This window comes from Pongo abelii, chromosome 4 (assembly GCF_028885655.2).
Source record: "Pongo abelii isolate AG06213 chromosome 4, NHGRI_mPonAbe1-v2.0_pri, whole genome shotgun sequence".
Classification (NCBI taxonomy): Eukaryota; Metazoa; Chordata; class Mammalia; order Primates; family Hominidae; genus Pongo; species Pongo abelii.
This window is the reverse complement of record NC_071989.2, coordinates 147974533-147990949: the sequence shown is the minus strand read 5'-3', so window position 1 is coordinate 147990949 and position 16417 is coordinate 147974533. Positions and strand designations below refer to the sequence as shown.

The following is a 16417-nucleotide window of genomic DNA, read 5'->3' as shown; positions in this document are numbered from 1 at the left end:
TTTAAAACCAAAAGCAGTGGACATTTATTCCTTAATTTTTGTGCAAGAGTGTAAAGATGCATTTGAAAGAACCTGATGGCTAGAGCATCAGCCATGGCTTTCAGGTTGGCCTAGTTTACAATTAGGAAAAGAAGTGGGAAAAAAAGGTAACTTGCCTAGTTCACACGAATGATGTTTCTGGCAAACACAGTTGTTTACAAGTTTCAAGCTATATTTTACTAGAGTCAAGGGAAGACTTCAAAAAGCCACATACAGTACAATTTAAAATTGTATGAACATCCTGCAAATGTTAGTGCAAAGTAATTATGTAGACTCTCCAAACAAGACTGTGCTCTTGTTTCCCAGGTTTGGTCAATGTTGCTCTTTTATAATTACAATCACAGAGGCTTAACTTACCAAATAGCAATGCCTCTGTGTTTTATGTCCTATGTACCAAGGGAATGTCACAAGATTTTGATGAAATGCAGCTTAGTTTCATTAATAAAGCAAATTTCTTATTGAATTTAACAATCAGGTTCCTGGAATGCTGCATGTGTTAAGTTTCATGGAAATGCTCTTAAGCTTATGCCTCTAACTTGTTCAATAAAATTACTCTTAAGATATCCTTTTTACAATGTAACTGGAATTGTTTCATGATCTTAAAATGTAACCAGTATAAATGAACATTTCAGAAGTGGGAGAAAATCCACCACTAATCTCAGCTAGACAAACTTCTTAAAAATCAAAAAGCCTATTCACACAAAATTATATGTAATGACTGTAGTAACCAGTTTATTACACAGATTAATCATTCTTGAACGTACAAGCTCCAGAGGAGCAATTGGGTCTTTAAATATACACAAGTATTTCCATCAAATGAATTTTCACCCTTACATCCAAATAGACCTAAGCGGTTAAAAACATAAGAAAAATAAGAGCTATTAGCTATGTATTAACTGAGAAACCACATACAAACCAAAGAATATGGAGGAGAGAAAGAAGGGCTGAAAGGCCAAAGGTTGAAGGGGTAGGGAGATGTAAAAGAGTTGGGAACAAAGCCCATCACACTTGATGTACTAATAGCTCCAATCCATTTAAATGTTGACCAGTTAAACTTAGACCTTAAAATGCAGGATGTGGATAGAGTTTAATCTGGTTGGTCATAACTTTCACCTAAGACGTAGCTCCTTCGGAATAAAATGAATACAGACACAGCTTCATGTTCTTCACCTTGCTTTTCATAACTGTTTTGAGTTTAAATGGATTCCACTTAAAAATAATCTCCTATAGGTGAGTGGAGCCTTTTCTTTCCCATCCAAGCACACACCATACCCACCACCCCCCCTCACACCTTGCTGTTATCCAAATTTAAGTCAATAAGAAAAGCTTTTAGTCTCACACCTAGGTAATGCCTGTAGAACTGGCTTGTCACACACACACTTCTCTGCTAGGAGGCAATGTTGGTACAGAAGTACAGTATTTCTAGTTTGTTGTTCGAAGTATGTACAACACGCAGCACTGCTGTATCAGGTAAACATGTGCACAGGGGAAGATGAGGCGTGGGCTCATAGAAAGCAGTCAAATGGAAATCAAAAGGACTTTCTCTTTCAGAGTTCCCCTATCTTTATTTGTAGAGGTTATCCAATAATTTCTTTAATTACATCGCATACTTCTGAGTCCATTCCCGAGCTATTCTGTTGTACCTGTACACACAAAGAGAAGCTTGGCTTAACATAGGTGTGGAGTCAGTAAGCAACAGATTCCATTCATTATCCCATCAAGTAACTTGAAGAGAGTAGCTTATAGGACATTCAACGAAAGGCCCCTTTCTATCCCAAATTTCTGATAAGCATTAATTCAATGATAATGGGAAGGAGCTGTAAAATGTGAAAGTCTCCTTTAATTGCTACTTACAGAGGGTTCTGATTAAATTTTAGTATTTGTTGGCATATACCTTATTCTATACTTGATTGGCCTATTTCTACAAAAGATGTCAACTCAATTCATTTATTTAAAGTACTTGAAACTGTATGATTGTACATTACATAGTTCTTGAACTCATATACTAATAATGATTAAACCGACAGAAGGCTGGGCGTGGTGGCTCACACCTGTAATCCCAGCACTTTGGGAGGCTGAGTCAGGTGGATCACTTGAGCCCAGGAGTTTGAGACCAGCCTGGGCAACATGATAAAACCTTGTCTCTACAAAAAATACAAAAATTAGCAGGGTGTGGTGGCGCATGCCTATAGTCCCAGCTACTCAGGAGGCTGAGGTGGGAAGATCGTTTGAGCTCAGGAGGCAGAGGCTGCAGTGAGCTGAGATTGCAATACTGTACTACAGCGTGGGTGACAGAGTGAGGCTCTGTCTCAAAAAAAAAGGGGGAAAAAAAACCAAACTTTCCTTTCATCTCAATAAAACAACTGGTTCTGGTAGAACTAATTTCAACAATTCGGTTGACAAAATGAATGGGTTTATTGCTTCAGAAGAACATTCAAATAAAGTAAGCAGAGCAAATGATTCTATAATTCTCCTATTAAAAAAGGGGTGCTAGGCCGGGTATGGTGGCTCACGCCTATAATCCCAGCACTTTGGGAGGCTGGGGCAGCTGATCACTTGAGGTCAGGAGTTCCAGACCACCCTGGCCAACATGGCAAAATCCCGTCTCTACTGAAAACACAAAAATTAGCCAGGCATGGTGGTGTGCGCCTGTAATCCCAGCTACTCAGGAGGCTGAGGCACAAGAATCACTTGAGCGTGGGAGGCAGAGGTTGCAGTGAGCCAAGATTGTGCCACTGCATTCCACCTGGGCAATGGAGCAAGACTCTGTCTCAAAAAAAAAAAAAAAAAAAAAAAAAAATTAGCTGGATGTGATGGCATCTGCCTGTGGTCCCAGCTACTTGGGAAGCTCAGATGGGAGGACTACTTGAGCCTGGGAGGTTGAGGTTACAGTGAACTGTGATTGTGCCACTGCATTCCAGTCTGGGCAACAGAGCAAGACCCTGCCTCAAAAAAAAAAAAAAAGGGGGGTGGGGGTGGGTATGCTGGCCTCGGGGTGGGGGTGGGTATGCTGGCCTCGCATGGTAACTCATGCCTATAACAACAGCACTTTGGGAGGCTGAGGCAGGAGGCCTGCTTGAGGCCAGGAATTAGAGACCAGCCTGTGCAACATAGTGAGATCCTGTCTCTACAAAACGAAAAACAAAAAACAAAAAACAAAAAAAACAAATTAGCCAGGTGTAGTGGCGTGTACTAGCAGTCCCAGCTACTGGGGAGGCTGGAAAGGTGTAGTGGCATGTACTAGCAGTCCCAGCTACTGGGGAAGCTGGGGTGGGAGGATCACTTGAGCCCATGAGTTTGACACTGCAGTGAGCCACGATTGTGCCACTGTACTCCAGTCTGGGCTGAAGAACAAGACCCTGTCTCTGGAAAAAAAAAAGTGGGGGGTTAGAGGGTGGGGGCAGTGCAGTTTGGGAAAGTTCTGTTCAAGAGTGTTCAACATTACTCCATGATGACTTGGGAAATGACTTCTGGTAAGCATTCAGACCCACAATTCTAAATATCGGACAAAACAGTTCTCTAATCAAAAAATTTTGAGAATAAATTCACAAATAGGAAAAAGCAAGAACCAACTACTGTAAGAATACCCCATTCCCAGTGTTACCTCCATTAAAAACAAAAACGTATCTATGCCTCTCTAATCCATTAGAACTCAAGTTGGAGATGGGAGTCTTGCTCTGTCGCCCAGGCTGAAGTGCAGTGGTGCAATTTCAGCTCACCGCAACCTGCACGTCCTGAGTTTAAGCAATTATCTCAGCCTCTCGAGTAGCTGGGATTACAGGTGCCTGCCACCATGCCTGGCTAATTTTTGTATTTTTAGTAGAGACGGGGTTTCACCCTGTTGGCCAGGCTGGTCTCAAACTCCTGACCTTGTGATCCGCCCACCTCAGCCTCCCAAAGTGCCGGGGTTACAGGCGTGAGCCACCGTGCCCGGCCCTAAAAAAACTATCCACCCTCTCCTATTTAGTTCCTCTTATAACTTTACTGAATAGTACATAAAACAACAGATGTTATCAGTGCTGGGCATGGTGGGCCTGCTTATAATCCTAGCTACTCCAGAGGCTGAGGTAGGGAGTTTGAGACCAACCCAGGCAACACAGCAAGACTCCATCTCAAAAGAATAAAAGAAAAAATGCTACTAGAACACTTTTAGTTACTATCTCTTTTGATATCTTGACCACTGTTCAATAATTCGTAGTATAATTCTAAAATACCCAAATTCTACATCAAGTTTTGTTTTTAAAAGAAATTTGGGGCTTTCATGTCTAATGGCATTTATTTACTTTCTTCCTTTAGATTATGTCAAATGGTAGAAAATGAATTCTCTTTTCCCATTAATTGACAAATACCTATGGCAGGCAAATGGGCACTTGATGAAAAATGCTTTATATATCAAAAGCCAAGCATAAGGCATTAAGCTGTTGAAAAACATACCATAGGAAAGTTTTTGTATGGGTGCGGTGGCTCACACCTGTAATTCCAGCACTTTGGGAGGCCTAGGCAGGCCGATCATTTGAGGTCAGGAGTTCGAAACCAGCCTGGCCAACATGGTGAAAGTCTCTACTAAAACTACAAAAAAAATGAACCTGGCGTGGTGGCCTACGCCTCTAATCCCATCTACTCAGGAGGCTGAGGCATAAGAATCACTTGAACCCAGGAGGCGGAGGTTGCAGTGAGCCAAGATTGCACCACTGCACTCCAGCCTGGGTGACAGAGTAAGACCCTGTCTCAAAAACAAAAACAAAAACAAAAAATTTTTGTAGACAAGAGGAGTCACATGAAACAATCAGGGATAAGACTGGCATCATCTACTTATAGTAATACTCAATGCATATATTCCTCTTTTCTAGCCCCAGGGGAGTATATTAGGACTCCACTTTAAATATCTGGCCCATATTCAGCCCTTAAACAAGAAAGATTTGTGACAAACATCTCCATCCCACCACAGATAACTTTCCATCTTGAGGCCATACTTACTTTTCTCTATCTGTTTTGTAGATCCGAGCAATCTCAGGCACTAAAGGATCATCTGGATTGGGATCACACAACAGAGAACAGATGGACAAGAGTACTAGAATGAAAAAAATCATATAAATTAGTAGAGGATAAAAGCAAAGGGTTGAGAGAAACATGAAACGCCAAAACATGAGAAAATTCTAAGAATTTATACTGTAATGCCTAGCAGCTTTGTAAGTTTTACTTAACTTTATATTAACAGTAACCAACAAGGATTATTATTATTATTATTATTATTTTTTTTTTTTAGCAGAGTTGAGGTTTCACCATGTTGGCCAGGCTGGTCTCGAACTCCTGACTTCAGGTGATCCACCCACCTCGGCCTCCCAAAGTCCTGGGATTACAGGCTTGAGCCACCGTGCCTGGCTTAATTTTTGTATTTTTAGTACAGACGGGGTTTCGCCATGTTGGTCAGGCTGGTCTTGAACTCCTGACCTCGTGATTCACCCGCCTCGGCCTCCCGAAGTGCTGGGATTACAAGCGTAAGCCACCACACCCGGCAAATAGTTATTTTTTATTTTTTATTTTTTGAGACAGAGTCTGGCTCTGTTGCCCAGACTGGAGTGCAGTGGTGCGGTCTAGGCTCACTGCAAGCTCCGCCTCCCAGGTTCACGCCATTCTCCTGCCTCAGCTTCCTGAGTAGCTGGGACTACAGGCGCCCGCCACCACGCCCGGCTAATTTTTTATATTTTTTTTTAGTAGAGACGGGGTTTCACCGTGTTAGCCAGGATGGTCTTGATCTCCTGACCTCATGATCTGCCCACCTTGGCCTCCCAAAGTGCTGGGATTACAGGCGTGAGCCACCACACCCACCTACCAACAAGGATTTTAAGAAGCTTAAACAGACTTCAGGTTAGGTGATTAAAAAATAAAAATGAAGGCTGGCTGCAGTGGCTCACGCCTGTAATCCCAGCACTTTGGGAGGCGGAGGCGGGTGGATCACGAGATCAAGAGACTGAGACCATCCTGGCCAACATGGTAAAACCCATCTCTACTAAAAATACAAAAATTAGCTGGGCGTGGTGGTGCGTGCCTGTAGTCCCAGCTACTCGGGAGGCTGAGGCCGGAGAATCGCTTGAACCTGGGAGGTGGAGTTTGCAGTGAGCTGAGATTGTAGTATTGCACTCCAGCCTGGGCGACAGAGCAAAAATCCATCTCCAAAAAATAATAAATTATAATAAAAATAAAAAATAAAATAAAATAAAACAAATAGCAGAAAATTAATGTTAAATGACATCTTGGTCTCCAAGATACAAATATAAGCCCCTTTGTGCAAAGTCTCACAACAATCCCATGATGTAAGAAGAGTTGATATGACTGTCTTTATGCCTGAACTCCTAAGGGAGCTGGCCCAGACAGGTGCAGTGACGTGTTCAATGTCCCTGGCTAGTAATTAGAATAGAATTAGAACTTTGTCTAAATCCTAGACCAAGAACATTTTTCAGATCCCATAAAGTTCAATTTTTTAGAAGCCCATATTCAAGGATAAATGGCTTTCAAAATTCCAAAGACAGGCCAAGTGCAATGGCTCACTCCTGTAATCATAGCACTTTGGGAGGCCACAGCAGAAGGATCGCTTCAGGCCAGGAGTCTGAGACCAGCTTAGGCAACAGAGTGAGATTCTGTCTCTACAAAAAATAAAAATATTAGCTGGATGTGGTGGCACACTCCTATGGTCCCAGCTACTCAGGAGGCTGAGGTGGGAGGATCACTTACGCCCAAGAGGTTAAGGCTGTATTGAGCTGTGTTCACACCACTGCACTCCAACCTGGGTGACAGAGTGAGACCCTGTCTCAAAAAGAAAAAAAGACAGCCACACTACTGAATATTCTTAGCAAAAATGACAACCATAAAATCCAACAATCACTGTTTTCAAGTGGCAGGCACCACATTCAGACAATTGTTTTGTTTAATTTTCAGTTGAAAACAATTCAGTCTAAATCAAGAACATAAATGCAAACACTTGCCCCTAAATGGGGATGGTCATACACTCATTACAGAGAATACAACATACTTCTATGAATGTCTCAAATTCTCTTCAGTGACAATTTAGAATCTCATCTAAGCCATTTCCTTGGTGACAACCTGGGATGTAGCAGACAAATCTCAATAGTGTAATTTCCTTTGTTCAAATCTGTCATTAACTTATGTTTTAAAACATTTATTTATTTATTTATTTATTTAGAGACAGGGTCTCATTCTGTCGCCCAGGTTGGAGTGCAGTGGCACGATCTTGGCTCACTGCAGCCTAAACCTCCTGGGCTCAAGTCATCCTCCCATCTCACTCTCCAGGTAAGACTACAGGTGAGTGCCACCACGGCTAGCTAATTTTCTTTGTATTTTTTGTAGAGGTTGGGTTTTGCCATGTTGGCCAGGCTAGTCTTGATCTCCTAGGCTCAAGTGATCCACCTGCCTCGGCCTCCCAAAGTGCTGGCATTACAGGTGTGAACTACCACACCTGGCCATATCTATCATTAACTTATGCATTTCTTATTGAATGCAAAGGGGGCATAAAGTCACCGATTACATTAAGTTCAGTAGCCTCTGACATAAGGAAATAAATTTAAATCCTTCTATACTAATGCTAATAGAGCTCAGCCATCTTTCTTTTCTCTGATGTTCTGTACCAAGAGATAATAACTCTCAGCCCACTTTACTCCCAACACATAAATTCAGCAGGGAAAGGATTCGCTCATATTCCTACCAAATCTACCCTATAGAGATCAAGGCCTTCTGAGAAGTAAAGAAAAAGTTGGCATGTCCTATTCAGTTTGGTAACAAAAATGCTATTTCCTTGCCTTAAGAGTATATGAAAAGTTTTTTTAAAAAATCAGGAGAGATGTTTTCTGACTCTTCATTCCTGTTACCCACAATTCTGGCAGCTGGCATTCCAAAAACATTTTCCTATTGTCAGGTGTCATCACCTGAAGCCCTCTTCAAGCACAGAACATTCTAACATCAATTAGGAAAGACTTCATGTATTTCCTGGAAATGACAACAGGGAAGTCAGAAATTTTTTAATGTTCCTTTAACTTATTCTTCTAAATATTCTAATAAGTCAACTTTAAAGGACAGGTTTTAAAAAAAGGGCTTTTCTTTCTTTCCAGGAAAGGAAAGTAGAGTACTGGCTATCTGGACCTTGTGAAAAGATTTTTAGTACACTACTTAGCTTCTTGATTTCATGAAAAATTCACTTTGGTTTATAATATACTGATATGGTTTGGATCTGTGTCCCCACACAAATCTCATGGTCAACTGCAATCCCCAACGTTGGAGGTGGGGCCTGGTGGGAGGCGACTGGATTATGGGGGTGCATCCTTCATGAATGGTTTGGCATCACCCCTTTGGTGCTGTTCTTGTGATAGAGTTCTCATGAGATCTGGCTGTTTAACAGTGTGTGGCACCTCCCCCATCTCTCTCTTGGTCCTGCTACTGCCATGTGAGACAGGTGGCTCCCCCTTTGCCTTCTGCCATGAGTAAAAGCTCCCGAGGACCCGCAGAAGCAGATGCTGCCATGCTTTCTGTATAACCCACAGAACTGTGAGCCAATTAAACCTTTTTTTTTTTTTTTGAGACAGGAGTTTCACTCTTGTTGCCCAGGCTGGAGTGCAATGGCGCCATCCCAGCTTCCTGTAACCTCCGCCTCCTGGGTTCAAGCGATTCTCCCGCCTCAGCCTCCCAAGTAGCTGGGATTACAGGCATGCACCACCAAGCCAGGCTAATTTTTGTATTTTTGGTAGAGATGGGGTTTCTCCATGTTGGTCAGGCTGGTCTCAAACTCCCGACCTCAGTGATCTGCCCATCTCGGCCTCCCAAACTGCTGGGATTACAAGCGTGAGCCACCACACCTGGCAAACCCCTTTTCTTTATAAATTATCCAGTCTCAGGTATTTCTTTATAGCAGTGCAAGAATGGACTGATACATATACTATACCTTCTTCTGTAAAGACAGTAACTCTTATTTCTATAACCTGTATAGTCTCTTCACTGAACTTTTACCTATATATATTCTTCTTCATCAGTATTACTTTTTTTTTTTTTTTTGAGACAGACTCTTGCGCTGTTGCCCAGGCTGGAGCACAGTGGTGTGATGTTGGCTCACTGCAACCTCTGCCTCCCAGGTTCAAGCGATTCTTGTGCCTCAGCCTCCCGAGTAGTTGGGACTATAGACACACACCACACTGCCCAGCTAATTTTTGTATTATTGGTAGAAATGGGGTTTCACTATGTTGGCCAGGCTGTTCTTAAACTCCTGACCTCAAGTGATCCACCTTCCTTGGCCTCTCAAAGTGGATTACAGTCATGAGCCACTGTGCCTGGCCAGTATTACTCATTTTCACTAGTGTTACAACAATAGTTACTTTCACTTCTAAAAACATATAATCAAATGGCTTTATGGCACACTTATCTGCTTCCCTTCAGTTTTTTTCAGTGTTTTTGTTTTTGTTTTTTAAATATTTAGGTCCCCATCATGGACCTTCAAAGTAGAGGGACTACTGGGTCAAAATTTCTGTCCTTGAAGACAGACTATATGTTAAAGGAATAATATATACAGGATTAAGGCATTTCATAGAACTACTTGCCCATACATTCAATTTACAAAAAGGGACTCATTAAAACCTTAAACCTGAGACAGTTAATACAATCAAATTCAACAAAATGGCACTGCAATTATTTTAAAGGACAGCTATCCAGATAGAGAGAACCTAACAAATCAGACTTGTAACAGTCCTTATCATTTAGAATAGCTGAAAAAAAATCAATGCTAGGCAAGAGAAGGGGAAGAACAAAAAGAGATATGGCAATAATTTCAGCTATCTTGTGTCTCCAACACCTCACCCCACCAAACACACACCTCTCACATAATTCCACTTATCTTGGTCCCATTACTAGATTTACATCTCTATTGCTATTTGGTGAAGGAAGTGCAACCAATGGGACCCTCACCAGGCCAGGCACAGGTCCACAAACACTTTCTCAAGTAGCTCTTGAATTGTAAGGGGGCCTACCAAAAGAAAAGGGGACACTTCTCTAAAAAACTATTTCATTACAACTTTTAAAAAATGTGGTTCTCTGGCATCCTGTTTTTATTTCTGCCTAGGACTCCAAAAATTTTAAATTAATGCCTCAGAGTTTTTTGCTTTAAAAAATTAATTTGTGGCCAGGAGCGGTGGCTCACACCTGTAATCCCAGCACTTTGGGAGGCTGAGGTGGGCTGATCACCTGAGGTTGGGAGTTCGAGACCAGCCTGACCAACATGGAGAAACTCCGTCTCTACTAAAAATACAAAATTATCTGGGCGTGGTGGCACATGCCCTATAATCCCAGCTGCTCAGAAGGCTGAGGCAGGAGAATGGCTTGAACCCAGGAGGTGGAGGTTGTGGTGAGGCGAGATTGCACCACTGCACTCCAGCCTGGGCAACAAGAGTGAAACTCCTTCTCAAAAAAAAAAGAAAAAAATTTTTTTTAAGATTGAGTCTTGACATCCAAGTGATAATATGACAAATACCCAACACTTTTGACAACTGTGCCTTTATCCCAGTTTTTGGAGTACTTACAAGGAACCAGTTAACTGTCCGTTTTTGCTTCTTTAATCTTCGTAACAATAATGAAATATTTATTATTGTTCCTTTTCTACGGATGAAAAAACTGAGGAATACAGGGGCCAATGTGTCTTTAGTCTCATTTAATAAGAGGTGGATCTGAGATCTGAACACAGGCAATTGGATCTAGAATCTATGTTCTTTACCATGAAACTATGTTGCTTCCTGTCTAAACACATGCATTAAACAAATGGTAAATTATAAGCAGATAATTGCTACTTAATGGTTCAAATGGTAAATTATAAGCAGATAATTTCCACTAAAAATACAAAAATTAGCCGGGCATGGTGGTGGGTGCCTGTAATCCCAGCTACTTGGGAGGCTGAGGCAGGAGAACTGCTTGAACCCAGGAGGCGGAGGTTGCAGTCAGTCAAGATCACACCATTGCACTCCAGCCTGGGCAACAAGAGCGAAACTCTGTCTCAAAAAAAAAAAAAAATCACACACCACATTTCACCACACAAATACCAAAACTAACATTGCTTGTCTATTTCTGGACACTCACCATACTTTTATATCTAACTCTTGTTACAGTGTATATGCCTTTTTTCTTTTTTCTGCTTTTCTCAAGCACAGTATTTTCCTATTTTCACAATATTTGTAAAGATCAATACTTTTTTTTTTTTTTTGGAGACAAAGTCTCCCTCTGTCACCCAGGCTAGAGTGCAGTGGTACCATCTTGACTCACTGCAACCTCTGTCTCCTGGGTTCAAGTGATTCTCCCGCCTCAGCCTCCTGAGTAGTTGGGACTACAGGCACGCACCATCACACCTGGCTAATTTTTGTATTTTTAGTAAAGATGGGGTTTTGCCATGTTGGCCAAGCTGGTCTTGAACTCCTGGTCTCAAGTGATCTGCCCATCTCAGCCTCACAAAGTTCTGGAATTACAGGCATGAACCACTATGCCTGGCCAGGGTCAATACTCTTTTAAATTTATGTGCTAGAACCGATTTATTTTTTCCTCTACTGTAAGTAACCTCCAATTTTCAGAACTAAATCACAATGTCACAAATGTACTTGCATACAAAGTTTTTTCAGCGTTTGGGATTGTTCCCTTAGTATAAATAAATGAAACTAGAATTATTGGGTGAATGGGCATGGATGATTAAGTCTCTTAACACATACTGGCAGACTGGGCTCTACAAATCTATACCTCTACTTGAAGTATATGAGTGTTCATTTCAATATACCTCATTAGTGTTTTGTCTTCTTTTAAAAACATCTTTGTTAATTAAAAAGGTAAAAAATAGGAACGTAACATTCATTCATTTATTCTTTGGTTCCCCTGTGTCCATTCATCTATTGGGATCTGAATTTTTTTCTGATTTTTGTACTTCATATTTTAAACATATTAATCCATTACCATATTTGATTTTTCTCTTAAACAACTGATTTCATTTTCACAAAAGTATATCCAGTGAGCTCTTTTATCACCTTTCAGAGTAGAGCCGTGAGATCTAATAAATATTCTTGTTTTTGAGATGGAGTCTCGCTCTGTTCCCCAGGCTGGCCAGGCTGGAGTGCGGTGGTGCGATCTTGGCTCACTGCAACCTCCGCCTCCCGGGTTCAAGCGATTCTCCTGCCTCGGCCTCCCAAAGTGCTAGGATTACAGGCGTGAGCTACCGTGCCAGGCCATAAATACTCGTTTTTGTTTTCCTTTATAAATTTTAGATTATTTGGCTGGGCACGGTGGCTCATGCCTGTAATCCCAGCGCTTTGGGAGGCCGGGGCAGGTGGATCATAAGATCAGGCGTTCGAGACCAGCCTGGCCAACATGGCAAAACCCAGTCTCTACTAAAAATACAAAAATTAGCCAGACGTGGTGGCGGGTGCCTGTAATCCCAGCTACAAGGGAGGCTGAGGCAGGAGAATCGCTTGAACCCGGGAGGCGGAGGTTTCAATGAGCCAAGATTGCACCACTACAGTCTAGCCTGGGTGACGGAGTGAGACTCCATTTCAAAAAAAAAAAAAAAAAAAACTAGATTATTTTAACCCAACTGTGATTTCGTCTGGGAATAATGTTGAAGGGTTGTACAATTTCAAATCAACACATTAAGACAACAACTACATCACTCAGTTCATTGATACAGAAACCTAAAGACAAGAGCTGGTAAAATATTTACCTATATTTTGTTCTTCAAGAACCTAATGTCTATGTTTACAGCATAGGCATTTGTCTAAAGGGCTGGTCTATTTCCTATTCTGCAATAGTATCTATCTTTTTCCATTCATGAATCTCAAGGTTGGAAGAGATGTTAATTGTGTTCTACTTTATGCTCTAAAAAAACATTCATACCAGTGTCCATCTTCTTTTTTTTTTTTGAGATGGAGTCTCGCTCTGTCGCCCAGGCTGGAGTGCAGTGGCGCAATCTCTCCTCACTGCAAGCTCCGCCTCCCGGGTTCACACCATTCTCCTGCCTCAGCCTCCCGAGTAGCTGGGACTACAGGCACCTGCCACCATGCCCGGCTAATTTTTTTGTATTTTCAGTAGAGACGGGGTTTCACCATGTTAGCCAGGATGGTCTCAATCTGCTGACCTTGTGATCCGCCCACCTCGGCCTCCCAAAGTGCTGGGATTACAGGCATGAGCCACGGCACCAGGCCCAGTGTCCATCTTCTAACCTATGCTTGAGTAGCACAACTGACAGACTAGTCACTACACCAAGGAATACTTTTACTTGAAAAATCCAACTCGTTTTCAGTTCTCAAGGTCCATTTCAGAATAAGAAGAATTGCTATCTCTTCTTAAAAGAAACATAAGTAATCTTTTCAAAAATAAATAACTCTAAAAAGACAAAAGACACGGTTGCTTTATCGTGATATCAAATACCCACTGTTACCTTTTGAAATAGTTAGTGCTGGAGACCACTGTGACCGTAGAATATCAAGACAAATGCTGCCATTACTGTTTATATTTGGATGATAAATTCTTGTTGTAAATGCAACCTACAGAAAGAAAGGAAACTTTCTGTAAACTAGTTTATTAGTATTATAAAGTACATTAAAAACTGCCACATTCCAATTAATTACCTTAGGTGGTTTGAAGGGGTAATCTGTTGGGAAATGAATTGTCAAGAAAAATACTCCACCCTGATAGGGACTGTCATTCTGTTGATAACAAGAAAAGTGGGATTAAAATGAGTAAATTACATAAACTGTTTATTTTGAAATTAATCTGAATACTTACTGGCCCCATTATTGTAGCTTGCCAATGGAACACTGAAAAATAACAAGAAAAAAGTCACCATGTAACAATATCTACATTGTATCTATGCCATAGTAACATATCATTCCCCTTCTAATCCAAATTCATTTGTAAATAATATGATAATGAGTATAAGCAAGATGAGGAACATAAATTAACAGTCTAAAGAAACAAGAAAAATGAATAGAATGGCCTAGAACACTGATAAGGTACTCAATGAAAAATATTTAGAGCCAGGTGTGGTGGCTCACACCTGTAATCCCAACACTTCAAGAAGCTGAGATGAGAGGACTGCTTGAGCCTGAGAAGTGGAGGCTGCAATGAGCCATGACCGCGCCACTGCGAGACTCTCTCAAAAACAAAAACAAAAAAACCAAAGTATTTGGGCTAAAACTTCTTGAAACTTCATGTCAGGTAGACAAACTTCTTGACAAGGCTTACAGTTCTACTTTTAAACAGTTATTTATTTACCTCACAGGGTAAATCATTTCTTCAAAACAATTACATATAATACACTTTTTTTTTTTTTTTTTTTTTTTTGAGACAGAGTCTCACTCTATCGCCCAAGCTGGAGTACAGTGGCGCAATTTCGGCTCATTGCAACCTCCGCCTCCCAGGTTCAAGCAATTCTCCTGCCTCAGCCTCCCAAGTAGCTGGGACCACAGGCAAGTGCCACCACCCCTGGCTAATTTTTGTATTTTTAGTAGAGACAAGGTTTTGCCACGTTTGGCCAGGTCTCAAACTCCTGACCTCAGATGATCCGCCCACCTCGGCCTCCCAAAGCTGGAATTACAGGCATGACTCCTTTTATAATGCTGGTATACGGGGGACAAAACAGTAAAGTCAAGGTAGATAATACTCAAATTAAGAAAGACTGGTTTTAACAATGAGAAAAAATTTCTAAAAACTCTTGTGTAGGTCTGTACATTACTGGCCCTCATTAAAGAAAGAAAAACATCTCTCCTAATGTAAAGGATAAGTTAAAGAGGAAAAAAGAGAAAAAAGGACTAAAATTTAAGAAGAAAATATTAGCTGAAAGCCCAAGCTCTAGGGCTTGATTACAAGCTCTAGGGATACTTCCAATAAGTTATAAACTTGTTCAATAAATAAATATCTTCCAAATGCAGAAAATGGTGCTTGTTCCATGTTCTCATGCTACTAAGTGCAGCATGAGAGATCAAAAGCCAGAGTTTTTCCTTATAAGTAAGCTACTACTTAGCACGCTTACCATTCATACTATGATCTGAGCAACCTAAGGGAAGTTGTCACTGGGGTTATATTTGAACAACCCAAACCAGGTAACTCTTGTCACAAGGTAGAAGAAACATGAAGACTAAGAAGCCATATAAAAATCCACCAGAATGTCAGTCCAAATCCTAAAGTTCCTTCCAACCCCCTTAATATCAAACTAATCCCTATGGTTGGTTTGTTGCTCACTGGGACTTGAACCTAAAAATAGCAGCTTGTTGATTGGGAGTTAAAGGTAAAGGATAGGAATTGCTGAGGCTCCCTTCCTTAGATTAGCCCTCACTAGTACTTACAAACACTTATATTACTCTCTGCCGACCATTTCATGGACTGAGTAAGCCAAGGACAAAGCCATTCTGGGCCACTAAAACTGGACCTAGTATCTTCAAAGTTAGTCCTATAAAAAGCCCCTTATATATGCTGTTTAAAGACACAAAAGTGGGCACCTGTAGTCCCAGCTACTCAGGAGGCTGAGATGGGAGGATGATTTGAGCCCAGGAGTTCAAGTCCAGCCCAGGCAACATAGCAAGACCCTGTTTCTGAAAAAAATTAAAAACAAGACTAAAACACACACACGCACATGCTCACACGCGTGCACGCACACATACACAAGAGTCTCACTCTATTTTTAATCACAAATATACTTACAATTTGAGTAAATAAAACATTGATAACTAGAATTAACAACCCCCAATAACAAGGCTAAAAACACTATTAGACAAAAGAATGACCAACTGGTCAAGGGACCTGTTCTTCTACTTAATTCTTTCCTGTTATTTAAATTTGTGGTTATAATGGAAGAGTATTAATTGTACCTGCTTTCCCATTCAAAGCTGTAAGAGTTGGGTAAGATAGTAAGAAAGCACTGCTTTTAAGTGTTCTCAGGCACTGCCTGCCACAGTGGCGCCCTCACCTCTAATGTCTGCTGAGAAGGAGGATAAGTAAGGGGGCCTCTAGATCATGACTAGTACAAGGCAGATTACCAGCAAATTGGCCCAGTGGTAAAGCACCCAGGAAGCAACTAGCTACAGAAGTCACTCACAGGAGTGCACCCTTTACTGGAAGAGTAAAGAAACCTCACTGGTACAGGTCTGGTACTGTGGTACTCTGTGAAAACAGATCTCATCAGAAGTCCACTGAATTCTGATTAGCAAACTTCCTTTCCAGCATCTGATACAAGAAGTTGCTCAGGACTTCAAAACAAATGTACACTTCTGGCTTTTGTTACTTTGCAGGAGGCAAGTGAGGCCTATCTGATGAGCCTTTATGAAGACACTAACTTATGTGCTACTCATGCCAAATATGT

The 16417-nt window shown here is 41.2% G+C and overlaps 1 protein-coding gene across 1 annotated transcript in view; it reads right to left on the bottom strand.

Moving 5' to 3' along the window:
* Nucleotides 1–16417, bottom strand: part of UBE2D2 (ubiquitin conjugating enzyme E2 D2) — a 71471-nt gene continuing 55054 nt past the window's right edge. The window contains exons 3-7 of the mRNA XM_002815954.5: nucleotides 13846–13877; nucleotides 13689–13766; nucleotides 13499–13604; nucleotides 5017–5110; nucleotides 1–1682 (exon numbers count right to left, since the gene is read on the bottom strand). Of these exons, the coding sequence (XP_002816000.1) occupies nucleotides 1637–1682; nucleotides 5017–5110; nucleotides 13499–13604; nucleotides 13689–13766; nucleotides 13846–13877 (356 nt within the window). The 3' untranslated portion in view covers nucleotides 1–1636. The remainder of the gene's footprint in view (nucleotides 1683–5016; nucleotides 5111–13498; nucleotides 13605–13688; nucleotides 13767–13845; nucleotides 13878–16417) is intronic.